This window comes from Vulpes lagopus, chromosome 14, assembly GCF_018345385.1.
Source record: "Vulpes lagopus strain Blue_001 chromosome 14, ASM1834538v1, whole genome shotgun sequence".
In the NCBI taxonomy this organism is placed as follows: Eukaryota; Metazoa; Chordata; class Mammalia; order Carnivora; family Canidae; genus Vulpes; species Vulpes lagopus.
The window spans coordinates 23168947-23187204 of NC_054837.1; the positions used below are offsets into that span (position 1 = coordinate 23168947).

General features: G+C 44.9%; 1 protein-coding gene across 1 annotated transcript in view; it reads right to left on the reverse strand.

Annotated features, from left to right (window-relative positions):
* Positions 1-12848, reverse strand: part of FBXW8 (F-box and WD repeat domain containing 8) — a 120811-nt gene extending 107963 nt beyond the window's left edge. The window contains exon 1 of the mRNA XM_041728897.1: positions 12508-12848. Coding sequence (XP_041584831.1) covers positions 12508-12789 — 282 coding nt within the window. The 5' untranslated portion in view covers positions 12790-12848. The remainder of the gene's footprint in view (positions 1-12507) is intronic.
* Positions 12849-18258: the final 5410 nt, after the last annotated feature.

Below are 18258 nucleotides of genomic sequence, written 5' to 3' on the forward strand. Positions count from 1 at the left end.
TTTGATTAGGTCCACATTCCATGTGACTCTTCTACCAGCTTGTTTACAGAGAAAGTTTTGTCTCCCCCTGTCACACCCTAAGCAGAGGATAGTTGGCGACAGTGGATGAAAAGTTACTCATGGGAGTGTCCACACAATAGGTCTTTTTCCAGAGAACTTTTCAAAGAGAATCAGCAATTTTAAGAGGTTATACTGCAATAATAACTAAAGAAGGATTTACTCTAATGCACAGTGAAGGTAAAGGATGCAGCCTCCAGGGTGCAAATGACCAGTCAGGGTTGTTATAGCCCCCCATACCAACAAAGGATCTGAAATGCTGTGCTGTTCTCACTGTCCACATAACAGTGTGAGTGTTGAGAATTTGTAAGTTCTGGGGAACAACAACGGTTTCAAAGCACTGAATTATAATTACGTGAACACCAACATTATAAAGCCAAACTTTTAAAAAATAATTATGCCCCTAGAATGACAACTAAACTCCAAAATGATTGTCAATCCCTAACAGATCAAGTTCCAGACTCATGTAAATGATCCTCCCTGTTGCTACCACTGGTTGGGGAATGGCAGGGTAAAAAAGAAACCAATGTGATAAAGGAAGGTCCACCTCTTAAGACCTATGTAGACCCACAAGGTCAGGAAGCCAAAGGCTCAAGTTTCATGCTGCACACTTGGAATCTCTTTGGCAAGACATTTTATCACTGGTTCTTATAGTGGATGACCGGTGGGTCATCAGATTCTCCCTCTGGGTCCATGACACTCATTGCCCAAAACACTCAGAATGCTGCCTATTCTTGATTCACTGGCTCAGCTTGACGCTGAGCCCCTTCCTAGCCACTACTCTTGGTCAAATAAGCTGCCTCGGGGATCCCTCGGTGGCTCAGCGGTTTAGAGCCTGCCTTTGTCCCAGGGCGTGATCCTGGAGTCCCGGGATCGAGTCCCGTGTCAGGCTCCCGGCATGGAGCCTGCTTCTCCCTCCTCCTGTGTCTCTGCCCCCCCCCCCATAAATCAATCAATCAATCAATCAATCAATCTTTAAAAAAAAAAAAAAAGCTGCCTCGTCCAAGGTTACATGACATTCTGGAGGGCAGCCTGCATCCAGTGACTAGTACAAAGGCTTGTCACTCTTGTCTCAAGTCAAGACTTCTCGGGAAGGTCAACCTGCTAAACCACCTGCAGGCAAATCTCCTCCCAGAATCTATTTTACAAAAACCTTAACCTGATCTCCCAAAGCAATAGAAATGATACATGACAGTCCCGTATTTAACATGTTCCCAAAGGTTCTGATGCACAACTCTGGAGACATAGTTTAGCTAACATATTTCTCTTTCCTCCACTCAAGGAGGTAGAGTGATATTAGAGTGACATTATTATACCAAGAGAGAACTAGAGTAGATTCAAAGTTGAATAAGTAATTTATAAACTTCACTGTTATTAGTAACTTATCACTTGAGAAACACCTTATAAAAGATTGAGAGTTATGAGCATGTTTGACCCTGTGGTTGAAAATGTAGTTCTTTTATAGATACCCAGGATTTGACAAGGATATGGAGACACATCCTGGACAGAGGTGCTAGCCCAATAACCACACACATGCTAAAAGCAGCAACAGCAAGGGTTGAGCACTACCATTTGGCCCTTCCCACAGCTCAAAGAGGTAAACAATACTACCTGCTACAAGTGTGCAGAGAAATACCTTATAATCTAAAGAGTGCTATCAGACTTCCACCTAGGCTATTCTGAAGCACACAGCCATCTGAAAAGTTACAGGCCACATGAACCAATTCTGTAGTTATATGGACTTACAAACACAGAAATGGACAAGTTGACATTTTATAAACAAAGATATTCCAAGAGTGAAGGAAAGAGATTAAAAACACTGGAAATATTAACATAGGGAAACCTAGTCACACTATGAATATATCAGTAGGACCATAATGTTTAGAGAGAACCACGTTCCATTAATTTTATAACCTAAGCAATGTAATACTAGCTAATAATACTATAGAAAACCAATAAATTAAAGTATTAACACAGCTTCAAATTTGGGGAAAAACACCATTTTGATAAAATGCAACCAACCTGGCTTTCAAGTCTTTAATGGCCCAAATATTGATTCCTTATCACTATGGTGACTCTTGTCCTGTATTACACATCAAGACCATCTATGAAGTTAAAAATGTCCCAAATTGAATATAAATAATAGTGAAAGGGAATATAAGGGAAGGGAGAAGAAATGTGTGGGAAATATCAGAAAGGGAGACAGAACATAAAGACTCCTAACTCTGGGAAACGAACTAGGGGTGGTGGAGGGGGAGGAGGGCGAGGGGGTGGGGGTGAATGGGTGACGGGCACTGAGGGAGGCACTTGATGGGACGAGCACTGGGTGTTATTCTGTATGTTGGTAAATTGAACACCAATAAAAAATAAATTTATTTTAAAAAGTCCCAAATTGCCTGTTACCCCAAATTTCCAGGGGTGAGGCTCAAGCATCTCTTCCTCAGGGATCCTCATGCACACTAGAAATTGAGTATCACAACTGTAAATCATAGGTGGATTAAAAAAAAATACAAAAACCCCACACAAACCCCACAAAGGGGTCATGTTACTTTGTTAATTCAAAGTCAGTGAAGACTAGATTTTCCCAAAGTCTGCTGGACTTACTCCAAAAATGCTAAAAGAAATTGCAAATAGATCCATCCCCAGGGAGGCTGATTTGTACTCCTATGTGCTAATGTAAGACTAATTCTGTAAATGGATTGGTTTTGTGCCTTACTGTTAGAAATTTAATCTGTCTTCTCTTGTTTAGTAGAAGAAGGAATAATTACTATGAGCCAAATCAGTGAAAAGTGAAGAAACGGATTCAAGGTTTGTTCCCAATGTACATCTCCAGGGCAAACGGAACATGAAAGCTCTCTCGAGGTGGTGTTTTAAGAAACTGAGAAAAGTATCTCAAAGATACAATAGGTGTGCAATAGTATTTCTGCTAAATCTGTGGCTGAAAGGAGACTGTTTTCTAAAGGAATTTATCTTGATTCTCTACATACTGCAAAAGCGGAGTAGAGCAGACCTACACAATCTCAAACAGAAAGAATTCCAGTTTCACCTGGGTCTTGAGAAAAAGAAAAAAACTGGTTGATGGGGGCAGGAGGGGAGAGGATGTCTGAAACACTCAGGATAAATAGGTATTTATTCACAATCCCACACTGGCCTCAAAATATGTATTATTCTTAAAAAAATGACAGAACACCACCAAAATTCAAGTCATAGCCTCTGAACATGGCATTACAAGATTTTTCTTCTTCTGAATTCCCTAAGTATTCTTACAGTAAATAATCATGATGATATTTTCAGACATAGAAAAGTAAAACATTCTTGAAATAAAGTGTTTTATGTTCAAAACACTGTCTGAAATCAGAGCCATCCCAGGTGTTGGGGGGAGAAGATGTGCTGTTGGCAAATGTATAAGATGTCTACACTCGAAGAACTAAAATCTTTTCTAGAGATAAATCATCATCATATAAAACAGCACAAAAATGAGAGACAACAAAATGCAACATACACAGTCCCCTCAGGCTCAGGCATTCCAAAGTTCCTAAGTAAGTCAGCTATTTAGAACTTAGAAATCATTTCTACACAGAAGCAATGCTATGAAGAGTGGTTATGCTCCAAAAGTTCACAAAAAGCCAAGTTAGCTCTTCACATTTAACCTAATCCCTGTGCCTTGTGATGAGATAGAGCAAAAAGTATTTAGTAAGTTTCTGTTGTTTGCATGCATGGATGGGAGAACTATAGCACTACACAATCCAACCAGTACAGTGCCTTGCACACAGCAGACACACAATAAACGCCCATAGGATTTTTTTGGTCTTTTTCTAAAAAGGCTTTCCAACTTCGAGAATCATTCTCACTAACCACCTACTGGTAGGACTGCACTGGGCACTTTGGCAAGGAATGGACACAGCAAACGCCAATCTAAAGGACTGGAGGTGAGTACTGGGTGTGGCAGTGAAAGAAGCTGGTACGAAGCAGAAGAGGCTGGCCCTCTGCCTTCAAGTCCCTTTTAGTTTAAACTGAGATCAGAGCTTAAGGACCCAGAAAGGAGGTAAGTCAGGTGAGGGGGTACTCTGAGTCAAAAACTTGGACCAGTGTGGGTATGGATTTATTTGTGGAAAGAGTAGTTTCACATCAAGGGTCCTAAATACTCCAAGCACATTCTTACCATCAGGATCAGCTACATAATTTGTGGAATCCCCTGTAGAACAAGGGGTGGTAGGGGCTTGTTTAAAAAGGATTAAGAGGGCAGCCTGGGTGGCTCAGCGGTTTAGTGCCACCTTCAGCCCAGGGCCTGATCCTGAAGATCCGGGATCGAGTCCCTGCATGGAGCCTGCTTTTCCCTCTGCCTATGTCTCTGCCTCCGTGTGTGTGTGTGTGTGTGTGTGTGTGTCTCATGAATGGATAAAATCTTTTTTTAAATAATTAAAATTAAATAAAAAGGATTAAGAATTTTATTTGTTCTTTAAAGATTTTATTTATTTATTCATGAGAGACACAGAGAGAGGCAGAGACATAGGCAGGCAGAGAAGCAGCTCCATGCAGGGAGCCCAATGTGGGACTTGATCCCATGACTCTGGGATCACACCCTGAGCCAAAGGCAGATGCTCAACCACTGAACCACCCAGGTGCCCAGGATTAAGAATTTTAAATCACATAGGTCACACAGGCCCTGGGAAGCACAGAACCAGCACGTTTGCTATTCTCTGCCTATAATCCCCTCCCACAAATCTCTGCATGTTTGCTCCCTCATCTCCTTCCTTCCATGAAGGCCTTCTTGAACAGCACTGTTTAAAATTATAGCCTCTACCCCTTCTACCCGCTGTATCTTTCTCTAGACCATTATCTGACAATTTGGTTCATTGTCTACTTCTCTCCAGAACTAAGTTCTGTAAGGGCATGGAAGTTTCCTGTCTTATTCACTGCTGTATCCTCAGTGACCAGAACAGTGCCTGGTACTTAGAAGCCATTTAATAAATACTTGTGGAATGAATGAATGAATGAATGAATGAAGCCCAAGCTGCTTTAATCAGCAGAATCTTCCAAAGACGAGATGGTGACCTAAGTTACAGGTTGTTCTGGTATACACAAAGAGCATTTCAAAAGGTGCCTAAGTAGAGACTTGCTGATTTATAACAAGAAAAAATGAACTGCACTGATAAAGTAAGAACTCTTCCACTGAGGTAAAGGAAGAAGGAAGAGAACCCTGAGCTGGAGGGATGGGGGTCAGGGGAAGGGCAATTAACAGAATAGAGAGAATTCAAGTTGAGCATCAAAGAGAAGGCAGAGGACGGCAAAGAGGGAGGGAAGTGTGCCCAGCTAAGCCAGTTCATGAGTTCACATTTTATGCTGTTTGCTGGAGTTCATATTAGCAAGTTTCCTCACTCGTTTCTAACTTAAAAACAGAAGAAAAAACACGCCATCAAATTGAACTTGTTGACAGCACAGATGTAGGTTCTGACAAATACTGACATAATGGACAATACATATTAGTCAGCACTAATAAAACTTTATCAGGCCTGAAAACCCAAATCCTACGTTGAAGAATGTTTGAATGTTCCCAGGGGTTCTAACAACCAAGGAGCTGCTTTGTAACACTGCTGTTGGAAGCAGTAATTCTGCCAGTAATTCTACATCAACAACTCTAGATGGGGCCCCTACTGCAGGGAGTGCTACAGGAAAGAGTACAAGGAAAAGACAGGACACCCTGCCCTCCAGGGACTCCCTAGCTAAGGAGTAGGACAGTGATAAGTCTTAGCAAAGAGCAAGTGAGGATGGTGAATGCTCTGCAGTACTAATAAGAAAAGGGCCAGCTTTAATTCACTGGCTGCTTACTGAATGCCAGGTTTTATTTCATGGTCTCTTCACAAGACAGGCATTAGCATCATCCTCACTTGATAAGGAAGGCAGGATAAGTTAACTCCTCAAGGTCAAACAGCTAGTATAGCAGGGTCTCAATTTGAATTTGAGTCTGTTGGACTTCAGAGCCTAGACTTCTAACCAGGGCTAATGTGTTTTATCTTTTCAAGATTTTATTTATTCATGAGAGACACACAGAGAGAGGCAGAGACATACACAGAGGGAGAAGCAGGCTCCACATGGGGAGCCCAATGGGGGATCCAGGGTCACCACCTGAACCAAAGGCGGATTTTCAACCACTGAGCTACCCAGGTGCTTCAGCTAATGTGTTTCCATTAATGTCAGCCTTTTAGTTAAAAGAAGCAGGACTCTAGGCTTCTGAGGTCAGGAACTATGTCCATTCAGTTTACTATGGATTCCCCAGCATCCAGCTGATCAATAAACATGGTTGATGATTAGAAAACACATTAATTCCCATAGTTAGGGCTGCTTCAAATACCCACCTAAGGCGGACATCTGTTGTTTCCGTCCTTTCCTGCCCAACACCTATTCCCTCTTCATTTAAGAAACCACCCTACTCCCACTCTTGGTCACCTTGGTTTAATGAGGCTGACCCCTCCCTCCTTAACATCTGGAGTGGGAGTGGATACAAGCCTGGCCAACCTGAGTTAGTGATTGGCCCGAGATGAACACATGACCCAGGCTGGACCAATGGGAATTTAAGTTCATAATTTCTACTGCAGATAACAGATGCTCTCTTTCTCCTGGTTGGAAGTGGATAGAAGATAAGACTGGAGTTGCTGGTAGCCCTTTTTATCCCCAAAAAGGAAGAGCCTGCCTGTGAATAAAGACAACAAAAGGAAAGCAGGACCAGGCCACAGAGATTTCTAGTTGCATGATCTAAGCACCCACACCCGGAAGCCCCGGTGGCTCAGCGGTTTAGCGCCGCCTTCAGTCCAGGACGTGATCCTGGAGACTCCGGATCGAGTCCCGCGTCAGGCTCCTTGCATGGCGCCTGCTTCTCCCTCTGCCTGTGTCTCTGCCTCTCTCTCTCTCTGTCTCTCGAGTCAATAGATTCGTTCTGGTTTAAGCCAGTTTGAGTTTGCTGCTGATTGCTCGCACTCTGAGTTTTGACACATCACCTAAATAAAATGGGACCAAGCAACTGGACATCACATATACCAAACAAAGAAAGAAGCATCCTTGCAATTATGCTCAAGTGTCCCCACCACCTCTGAGAAGTTGTAATTTATGGAGAGGGGTAAATGTAGGAAGCAAGTGCCTATTGCCTCTAAAAATCTGTCCAAGGGCGTAGCATTTCTTTCACTAGTTAAAACCATACATATTAAAAAGACCGTTTGGGTAATCCCCATTCAACACCTAAAAACAAATGGCTTCTCAGTACTATTACTTAGAGCTTCACAAGATGAGACCCAAGAGGAGTCACTTCCAAGTTTTCATCTCAGCTGTGCTTGTCCTTGGAAGGTCCAGCCTGCACCCAGCCAGATGACACTCCAAGGCAGTACTGTTCACCTACTCCTTGATTGGCAAGTTAACTTTTGATTGCCAACTTACTAGTTGTTTCTCACTCTAGCAAGGATACTGAAGACTCTACAGTGAAGGAGGCTGCAAATACTACACAATAGGCCACACTGGCCCAAGAGAACACACCAGAGACTGGGGGGAAATCACCCAAGACAAGGGATGTTAAGAGATTTTTATTTCTCCTTCATGTCAAGTGGATCAGACTGTCAGTTTCTGTGGAGTCTCTAATGGAATTAAATCTTCCTTCTCAGGAGTCAGCCATAGATCAAATAAGGATTCTTGGAAAAATAAATGCAAAGATCACAAACTTGTGACCCAAGGCAGACCAGGCCCACGGAAGGTTTCATTTAACCCAGTGTTAACACTTAAAAACACATTTTTTTTTTGGGGGGGGGGGGGGGGGTCTTAGTTACCAGCAATTAAAAATGGGAAGAATTTGAGTGATAGATGGTATTAAGGGCCACTACTTTGTTCATTCCTTCCTGTATCCAGGCACCGGGTGACTCCCCCTAACTCTAGACTTGGCCATCTGGCTTGCTCTGCTGGATGTGACCATAACCAACACAACCTGGGCAGATTTCAGAAGCACTTGGGCATTAGAGCTTGCCCTCCTGCTGCTCTTGTAACTCTGAGAAAGTCCATCCAGGGCTCATTTCTTGGATGATGAGACAGACCACCACCACCACCACACACACACACACACACACACACACACACACACACACTCACTCACACACACAGAAGCAGAGTTGCCTAGCTAATCAGGAGCTAACCGTAGACATCTGGGCAAACCCACCCATACCCAGCCCAAACTCCAAACCTGCAAAATTATGAACTAAAGTGGTGTTTGTTTTTAAAATATTTTATTTATATATTTGAGAGACAGAGAGCAAGCACGAACACATGAGCAGGAGGAGGGGCAGAGGGAGAGGAGAAGCAGACTCCCCACTGAGCAGGGAGCTAACCCCGGGGATCATGACCTGAGCCAAAGGCAGACGCTTAACTGAGCCACCCAGGCACCCCTAAACTGGGGGTGTTTTAAGCCAAAGTCTTGGGTGTTTTCTGTGTGGCACAAACTGATGGGAGTCCACATAAAAATAAACATTCCTGATTACAAAACAAAAATCTGAAGACTCTGCCAGACTGGGTCCACATTCCTGCAAGGCAACAACTAGCTGACATGGGCAGTGGCTCCCACCTTTAGCCCAGCTACAGCTTGGATTCCCCCAATTTATCACCTTCTCATCTTGCCCATGCTGAGGTGGAATTCAGTTCCCATATGTCATCTCAGTTAGATGTTGTTATATTTATGGCAAGAAGAAAGTGAAATACTGTATCATGTAGGAAAGCCATTATAACCACCTTGGAGAATTGTTTGTTGGTATTTACTAAAGCTGAACATCTGCAGACCTATGACCCAGCAATTTCACAATTAGCTATATACCCAAGAAAAATGAGTACAAAGGTTCCAAAAGACATATAAAGCATTCACTGCACTACTCCCAATGGTCTCAAATCAGCTGTTAAACTAGTTATCAAGAATGTCCATCAACAGAATAAAACGTGACATATTCATAAGGATGAATTTCACACATAATGCTATGTGCTAGAACCCAGACACAAGCAAGCACATGCTGAATGATTCTACTTATAGTTCAAAAACAGAAAATGAAAATAAGGTGTTAGAAGTCAGGTGAGAACACATGGGGGTTCTGACAAGCTAATAATGCTGTTCTGATAACTGGATACTATTTACATGGATTTGTACACTTGTGAAAATTCACCATATTTGGACATTTATGATCAAACAGGGCTTGATTTAAAGAAACTTTTAGAAGTATAAAAACAAGACCAAGAGGGCTAGTTTTCAAAAAAAAAAAAAAAAGTTAAGTATTTTTTTAAGGATATCATGAAGGCAATGTCTACACTCTCTGTCATATTTAATATTTAACATGACAAAAAAGAATAGCAGGTATCATGGGGAGCCCAGTTGGCTCAGTCAGTAGAGCATGCAACTCAATCTCCGGGTTGTGAGTTCAAGCCCCAAACTGGGTGAAGAGTACTTTAAAAAAAATTTTTTAAAGGATAGCCATGAGGGGATCCTTGGGTGGCTCAGTGGTTTAGCACCTGCCTTTGGCCCAGGGTGTGATCCTGGAGTCCTGGGATCGAATCCCACATCGGGCTCCCTGTGTGGAGTCTGCTTCTCCCTCTGCCTGTGTCTCTGCCTCTCTCTCTCTCCTCTGTGTCTCTCATAAATAAATAAAATCTTTAAAAAAAAAATAAAAAATAAAGAAAATAAAGGATAACCATGAGTTGAAGCATTACAGATGTATGGCTGGAATCTGGAAAGATATACAACAAAACACGTGATGAACTGGGAAAAAGGACAGAATGAGCCACTCCTAGGCTACCTCACTCATTTGCAGGATCTGCCTGACCTCCGGGCTCTGGGGCTTACAACCTCGGACATGGGGATCCAAGTCTTTTCTCTAAAGGTTACCATCATTTCTCACATTTAGGATACTAGGTTGGTTGACTGCCCCTAAAAATCAATTACTTTTCTTACTGCTCATCTGTCAAATGGGCCTAATAGCCACTGGAGAGAGTTGTTGGGAGAACAGAAGATAAGGTCTTTAAACCCTTACGGCGGTACCAAGGAGATGGAGAGGAATTTTATTTATAGCCATGTTGATGATGGTGAAGTACTTTAAAAAAAAAAAAAAAAGTGTCCTTAAGGTTGATGCTGTTAGGATGCAGAGCCCAGCAGTACCTACTGTGGTAGGCATGGGCATGCAGAGGAGGTTTTCTCTAATTCCAATGTGCCCCTTGGATCCTACAGTAGGCAGGCCCTTTCCTTTTTTAGAATACTTCATTTAGGGCTCTGCTATTTTTAGTCTCAATGCCTATCCCTCAGGAGTATTAGGGCCAGAAAGCCTCGAAGAATCAAGGCAGTAATCCAAAGGAAGCTGTACAGCAAAGAACAAGGTCTCAAATTTGCTGGACATCCCAACCAGCACATTTTTAGGAGCTTCCTTGAGATTTTGATTAAGCAGACAGAGACACACCAGAACCTTTTATTAAGGCCTAAGGGGATTTTTACACCAAGTCAAGTTTGTCAAATTACTACCTGGTGAAATTTACAGTCTAGCAGACCTGGATCCAAATTCAACCCCCCCCCTCCCCGAACTTTTCAGCTAGGCATCCCTGGGGTGGTTACAGAAAACCTTTCTGAATATCCTTATTCATAAAAGGGGATTTACAATATGGATTCCCCAGGATTGCTGTGAAGCCTGAAGACACTGCCACATTCAGCAGGTTGGATTTTAGCTATGAGGCCCCAAGTGTGCCTTTGTCCTAACAATCCACTTTCCTGTTTCTCTCTACTGCCATGAGCTGTTCTTGCCTTAGCCTACAAATCTACTTCCATGGGAGTAACTTCTGCATAGATCTGGACTGGCCTGACCAACTTATCCGTGCTAAACCACCTTCCCAAGGCATTGAAAGATTTTTTACATCTGCCAGATGTAAAAGTCTTTACATCTGGCAGATGTAAATAAAGTCTTTAAAAAAACAAAACCAAACTGCCTCAGCGATGACCCACGTTTTACAGAAGCAGACAGGAAGCCACCATGAATTTTCATACATATAAAAATTATCACATTAAATGAGTTTATAATATACACAACACAAAAAGTTTCTAGCCCTAGAGAGATAGAGGAGCACAGGACCAGAACTTGGTGGAAACTCCTATCATTGTTAATATCACTTGAGGAAAACTACACCTTAAGTCAGTCATTACTTCTAGAAGCAACTTGCCAATTACAGAATTACTCTGAACTGGGAAGCCATAGAAGCCTTTTCTATAAGCCTAATTTAAATCGACCCAGGGGCTCCTCCGTGGCTCAGCCATTAAGGCAGCTGACTCTGGACTTCTGACTTTGGCTCAGATCATGATCTCAGGGTCATGAACTCTAGCTCAGCACCTGCATCCAAGCTTAGCAGGGAGTGTGCTTAAGGATGCACTCTCCCTCTGCTCCCTCCATCTCTAAAATACATTGAACCGTTAAAACCTGCTGTACTGGGAAGCCTGGGTGGCTCAGTGGTTGAGCATCTGCCTTTGGCTCAGGTCGTGGTCCTGGGATCGAGTCCCGCATCGGGCTTCCCGCAAGGAGCCTGCTTCTCCCTCCGCCTGTGTCTCTGCCTGTGTTTCATGAATGAATAAAGTCTTTAAAAAACAAAAGAAAACCTGCTGTATCGTCCGAACCCTTAACCATGGACGTGTTCTGATGATCCTGACTGTGCCAACTTTGCTAAGGGGGTGGGTTTTGGGGGGAGGGCGCGCCTCCAAATTCTCAAGAACCTCCATGCTAATGATAGTGCCCAAAGAACTTCGCCTTCCCTGCTTTGTTCCTGAATGCATGTGCAGTTGGGGGGGGGGGGGAACGACTGAGTGGTACAAACTTTATGCAAATGAAGTTAAAATCGCTTCTAGGGGATCCCTGGGTGGCGCAACGGTTTGGCGCCTGCCTTTGGCCCACGGATCAGGGATCCTGGAGACCCGGGATCGAATCCCGCGTCGGGCTCCCGGTGCATGGAGCCTGCCTCTCTCTCTCTGTGACTATCATAAATAAATTTTTAAAAAAATTTTAAAGAATCGCTTTCTATCCTGGTCCGGAGATCTCCTCCCTAAAGGCAACCCTTGTTAAAAGAGCCCAAGAGCGGGATTTCTCAAACGGAAACGGACATGTGGGGTTGGATAACTGTTCCTGGGCGCCGTCGGACGTTCGGGAGCATCCTCAACTTGTACCCGCCGGGCTCCAGCAGCAGCTCCCCGAACCCAGTTGTGGCATCCTAAGAACGTCTACGGACGCTGCCCACGACGGGGCAGCAAGGTCACCCCGGGCTGGGGACCGCCACGGGACCGCCACTTGCAGGGATGCTCCGTGCCTGGCCGGAGACACAGGGCGGCACACGGTTACTTGCCGACTCGCTGCGCAGGGATCCGAGCCGGGCGGGGGCGGGGGCGGGCGGGGGCGGCAGCCACTCACTCACCAGGTCGCGGATGAGCTGGTCCACCAGCTGCTCCTCGCGGGCCGGCGGGGAGCGGGAGCGGCTCGCCGCGTCCTGCTTCTCGGCCCGGGTCGCCCGCGGCGCGGGGGGCCGCCCCGCCCCCTCCAGGAGGCCCTGGGCCAGCGCCAGGTACCCCGAGGCCTGCTCGCCACGCCCCGCGGCCACCTCGGGCCGCCGCGGCCGCCGCCGCTTCCGGAGCGCCTGGGCCTGCGCCAGCTCCTCCTGCCAGCGCCGGCGGAACTCGTCCAGGCTGTGGTCGTCCATCGCCGCCGCTCCCGGCCCGGCTGCCACGGGACAGTCCCTCCGCGGGAAGTGTCCGCCGCGGCCGGAAACGCGCGGCGCCGACGCACTCGGGTTCCGGGTGGGCGGCCCCGCCCCCGGCGCGCCCCTCGGGCGGTCCCCCCGGCGCAGGTGGCTCGGGGCGCCCGGGGCCGCGTGACCCCCCCTCCCCCACCCCCCCGCTTTCCCGCCGCCGGCTCTCGTCCCGCACGCCCCTGGCGCCGAGCACCGTTTCTTGGGTCGAACGCGTCGAGCACCTACTAGATGGGCCCCCGCCCCTCGCCCCCACACTATCCCTCCCCTCTTGGGGTTTCCATTCACGCGGGGCGGGGGGGGGATGGGGGAGACGTTCCACGGAATGAACCCGAAGGCGCGAATCATTGGGAGCCGTTGGTAAGGGCAGAGAAGCGGTGGGGAGGAGGGCCCGGGAACTCCTGAGATGATGGCACGTGGGCTGAGCGAGGAGAAAACCAACCGTGGGAAGATCCGAGAAGACCTTTCCAGACGGAGCTACAAGGGGGATGGGAAGAGCGGCATGCAGTCTAGTCCATCTTCCAGAGGCTTTGCACCTGCCGGTCCCTCCTCTGGGGATCCCCGCCCCCCCTTGACCTCGCGAACTCCGCATCTTTCCTGGCTCAGCTCATACCTCGGTTCATCTCCCTCCAGTGAGGCCACCTGGTTGTTTATTCCTGCAGCACCCCATACTTCTCTTGCACAGAACGCAGTTTGTAGATTTAGACTCATGTAATTGCTTGTTAATCTCTCCCCTTTCCTACCGGGTTATCCATTCTTAACTTGGAGTCTGGAGATGAGTAGGCCTTCAACAAGTATTTACCAGCAACCCCTTCAGATCCTACGTTTTGTCCCCACTTTACAGATAAAGAAACTGAGCCCCCCCCAAAAAAAGCACACAGCTGGTAATATGCAGACCCAGGATTTTTTTTTTCCCCCCACTCCAGGCCTGATCTTATATAATCATACAGCCTATATGCCTAAGCCAGCTAGGAACCACTTGGTTACCTTAGTTACCATGATTTTTCAGCACGGGGATATTAACAGCATGGTTATCAACAGCCTGGGCTGTATCAGACAGACAAATCTAGTTGGGGATCCCAGCAACACCCTCATGTGCCCTCCTCTTTTCTTCCAGCAATTCCAGCTCTAGGAAGTTACCCTAAGAGAAGAAACGAGAGGATGAATTCAAGGAATACCACCAAAACTTTGTTTTATAATACTGAACATCAGAAGCAATCTAAATAACTGACAGTAGGCCAGTGCTTTAAAAAAAAGTTTGCCCCGTTAGAATATAAGAAAGATCCTAACTAGAACACCAGCTCCAGGAGAGCAGAGACCCGATCTGTTTGTCCATTTGCTAGGTCTTTAGTGCTCAAGACAGTGCCTGGGACATAGTAACTGCTCTATAATAATTTTTTAAAGAGAATCCGTGAAATATTGTGTAGCTATTAAATATTACATGGAAAAAAATTTAATCACAGCATCACATGACTTAGCAAGAGAAAGCCAGGATACATCAATGTACAGTATGAGGTCAGCAATTTTTTTTAAAGTGCATATGCAGGGGATCCCTGGGTGGCGCAGCGGTTTAGCGCCTGCCTTTGGCCCAGGGCGCGATCCTGGAGACCCGGGATCAAGTCCCACGTCGCGCTCCCGGTGCATGGAGCCTGCTTCTCCCTCTGCCTGTGTCTCTGCCTCTCTCTCTCTCTCTCTCTCTCTCTCTCTCTCTCTGTGTGTGACTATCATAAATAAATACAAAAAAATAAAAAAAATAAAGTGCATATGCAGAGAAGCTCTCTAGAGGGGGCCAGATTATGGGTTAGAATATACAGATATAAAACAAAAAGACTACTGATTTTCTACAGTGAATGTTAACCTAGCCCAGATTCCTCCAGAAAGCAGAGACTGAGACCTGGGCTGGCAGGTAGCTAGTTACTTGTACTCGTTTTTTGGAGAATAGAAGTGGGGTGCCAAGAGAAGAGCAAACAGGGGTAGGAGGGACAGCTAATCCAAAGACCATCTTGAGTTGGTCCTGCTGTGAGCAAGTTACACTCCATCCAACAGAGACCTTCCAGGCAGCCTTGAAGTCACCACCAGATTGTCCTCCCAAGGGATCAGAAATGAATGACAGACTTTATTCACTTACCCATCCTCCATTAGAGAAAGCTTAAAAGTTTGTCATAATCTCCTACTTCCAAACTGAGTTTAACTGAGTTGTTACTTATGTCCCACACCAGGGAAGCAGAGATGCCCTGAGGCAAAAAGCAAGAACTACTCTATGCAGCTAACAGGAGGGACTGTCTGATTGCCCATGCATAAAGCCAATTACCACAGCAATGACAAAGTAAGAGGTGAGTCAAGAGTCAAGAGGATGTGATGTGGGGCTTAACAGGAGTCCAATAAGTATTCCTTTCATAATAAAAATAATGAGTTTTCCTCAGAACCTTTAGCTTACATTCCACTTCATACTAGATATTTTCCAAATGGAATTCCAAAGGTTAGATTTGTTTTGATTATCTATTTGTGAGTCTAAGTCCAAATATGGCTTTTCTGATAGCTCTGGAGTTTACAGAACACCTAATATTTAAGACAAAACAATTTTTAACACACCTGATTAGGATGTTCAAAAAATAAATCCTTGTTTCCTCTGGTCCTTTTAAGAGAATTTTTACAAGGGTAATGGATGCAGGCTAATGGGGCCATTCATCACCCAGAGAAAGTAGGGGTTAAAAAAGGGAGGGGGGAATATACCAAGAAGAAGGAAGATATTGTTCTCTATTCAATATTGAGTACCATTATGTTGATTTTATCTTTCTAATAGTAAATTCCTGGGCCTCCATTTCCTCAAGTGAAAAAAAAAATTTAAAGATCTTTCCTTCAGAAGGGTTGTAAGGCTGATAGAGGTTTATAAAACTCCTAGCACCTGAAGGGCACACAGTAGGCATTCAGTAAATGCTGGCTAGGATCCATATTAGTAAGTCAGCTGATAGAGATTACATTCAAAATATGCTCTAAGTCTGATGTTCCACAAGACCCACCTTTTTTCTGTGTCACATGTTCCTTGCAAGTTCCATCCATTAAAATTCTTTGGTTGCAAGTCTTGCTAGTTTAAGTAAGAATCAATTGAACCAGAATGGCTCACAAAGTTTAAAAGAAAAATAACCAGATCCTCAGAATGCCCAGAATCAGATCAGATTCAGGGATTTCATGATAGGAAGTCACGAACCGTCTGTTTCGGATGATGTCACCATCTGTTTTGGATGATGTCACCACCTGTCTTCGATCTTCTAGGACTCAGATTCCCAGGCAGGGCTTCTCAGTGTGACCCTTTGACCAACATCACCTGGGCATTTGTTAGGAACACAGATTCTCAGCCCATGCTACAGGGTCAGACTTTGGGGGTGTAACCCCAACAACATGTGTTTTAATAACCCCTAACGGTGCTCCTGATGCACAGTCCAGTTTGAGAACCAATACCCCAGAGAATCATCAAGATTGCCTGATTCCTGGGCAGCCCTGGTGGCTCAGCGGTTTAGCGCCGCCTACAGCCCAGGGCGTGATCCTGGAGACCCGGGATCGAGTCCCACGTCAGGCTCCCTGCATGGAGCCTGCTTCTCCCTCTGCCTGTGTCTCTGCCTCTCTCTCTCTCTCTCTCTCTCTCTCTCTCTCTCTCGATTAAATAAATAAAACCTTAAAAAAAAAAAAAAGATGGCCTGATTCCTTGAAGAGTGGTTGGGATAGAGGGATTGTAGTAGGCTCACTTTCCAGGACTACATGAAATGGGGAGGCAAAGTTCCCCAAAACAGAAGAGGCAGGGTGGGATACTGGGACAAACTGAAACATTTACAAGGCTATCACAGGAAAGAGATGCTGGAAATTCATGTGTCCATACCATCAGTCTTCTGTTGCCCGTTGCTGACGTATTGTGTATCCCCCACAAAACCCAAGCTCAGGTCTACCAGAGCCCCAGAAGGATGTCTGAAAAGTGGCCGCCGTCTTTCTCCCAAGTACCTCCTGTCTCGTTCACCCTCCTCAGGCCAGTCACTGGACCACCAAGGTGCAAGGACTTCTTTACCTCTGGGTCAGGGTAAGTCTTAGAAAAGTAGAGAGGGCGAGAGACAAGAGCAGATGTTATTAATTTGTTTGTTCTAAGGTACAAGAAGGTGGATCAAGTTCCTACTGCTGCAGTGACATGTTAAGGGGTTTAAAATAACACACAATTATTCTCTTACAGCTCTAGAGGCCAGAAGTCCAAAAGCAGTTTCACCATGCTGAAAACAAGGTGTTGGCAGGATCACACTTCCTCCAGAAGAGACTCCTGAAGCAAGTTTCCTGCTTGCTCCAGCTTCTAGAGCTATGTTCCTAGGCTTGTGGGTCCTAGTATTTTACTCCAGTCACTGCCTACCTTCTATCCCTGGGTTCAAGTCCCCCTCTGCCTCTCTTTTATAAGGATACCTTTAGGTTATCCTAAGGCACATCTGGATAACCCAGGATCCCCCTCCTCCTCAAGAGCCTTAATTTAGACACATCTGCAAAAGCTTTCTTTTTCTTTTTCTTTTCTTTTTTTTTTTTTTTCCATCTAAGGTAACACAGGTTCCAGGGATTAGGATCTGGATATCTTTGGGGGCCATTATTCAGCCTACTGCACAAAGCCTTCAGTGATCACAGACTCAAATGTCTATAGATAACTCCAGGAAACAAAAATGAGACACATGAGCCAGGTGTATACTGTCCCGAGCTGCAGTGTGGATGCCCATCTAGACAATACTCTGCTCCACCCACCTGTCGGATCTTAATCCAGATCATCTGAAAATAAATATCTTGATTTTTTAATTATTAGCAACAAATTCTTTTTTAAAGAATAAAAGTTTTTGTTAAAAGTGTAAGTTGCATTCAGTAGACTACAAACCCAACAGTTGTTCATTCTTGAACAATCCATGAAGTAGGACAAAACTTCCTTCAACTTACATTAAGATACCTCCTTAGCTCTTATGAATGGGATGGCAGACTTAACACCTCATTTGGGATCATTAACGTGTGAGGAACACCAGGAGATGAATATGAAAAGTAATACAAGGAAATGATGATGATTTCAAAGTATATTGTTTAGACACATCAACAAAAACATCAGAATGATATATAGTCATTTTGAATATCAACATGACCCTGATGTATCACTATGGGTGTTTTTGCTCTTTATTGCTATTTTATGCCTTCATAATCAACAAGATATAAAATTCTCTGAGGGAAAAAAAATAAAACTTTGGTCTTTAAAAAAAGAAAAGCTATCTGTAGCAAGAAACAATTTGCTCGTTCTTGAGAATTCCCCCATCAATAATTCCTTTAAAAAAAAATGCTGCAACAGACGGGATTCAGTGTCAGCTGCCAGCTACAGACTTAGTCATTCAAAAGGAAGTTGTCCCATATGGACACCACTCT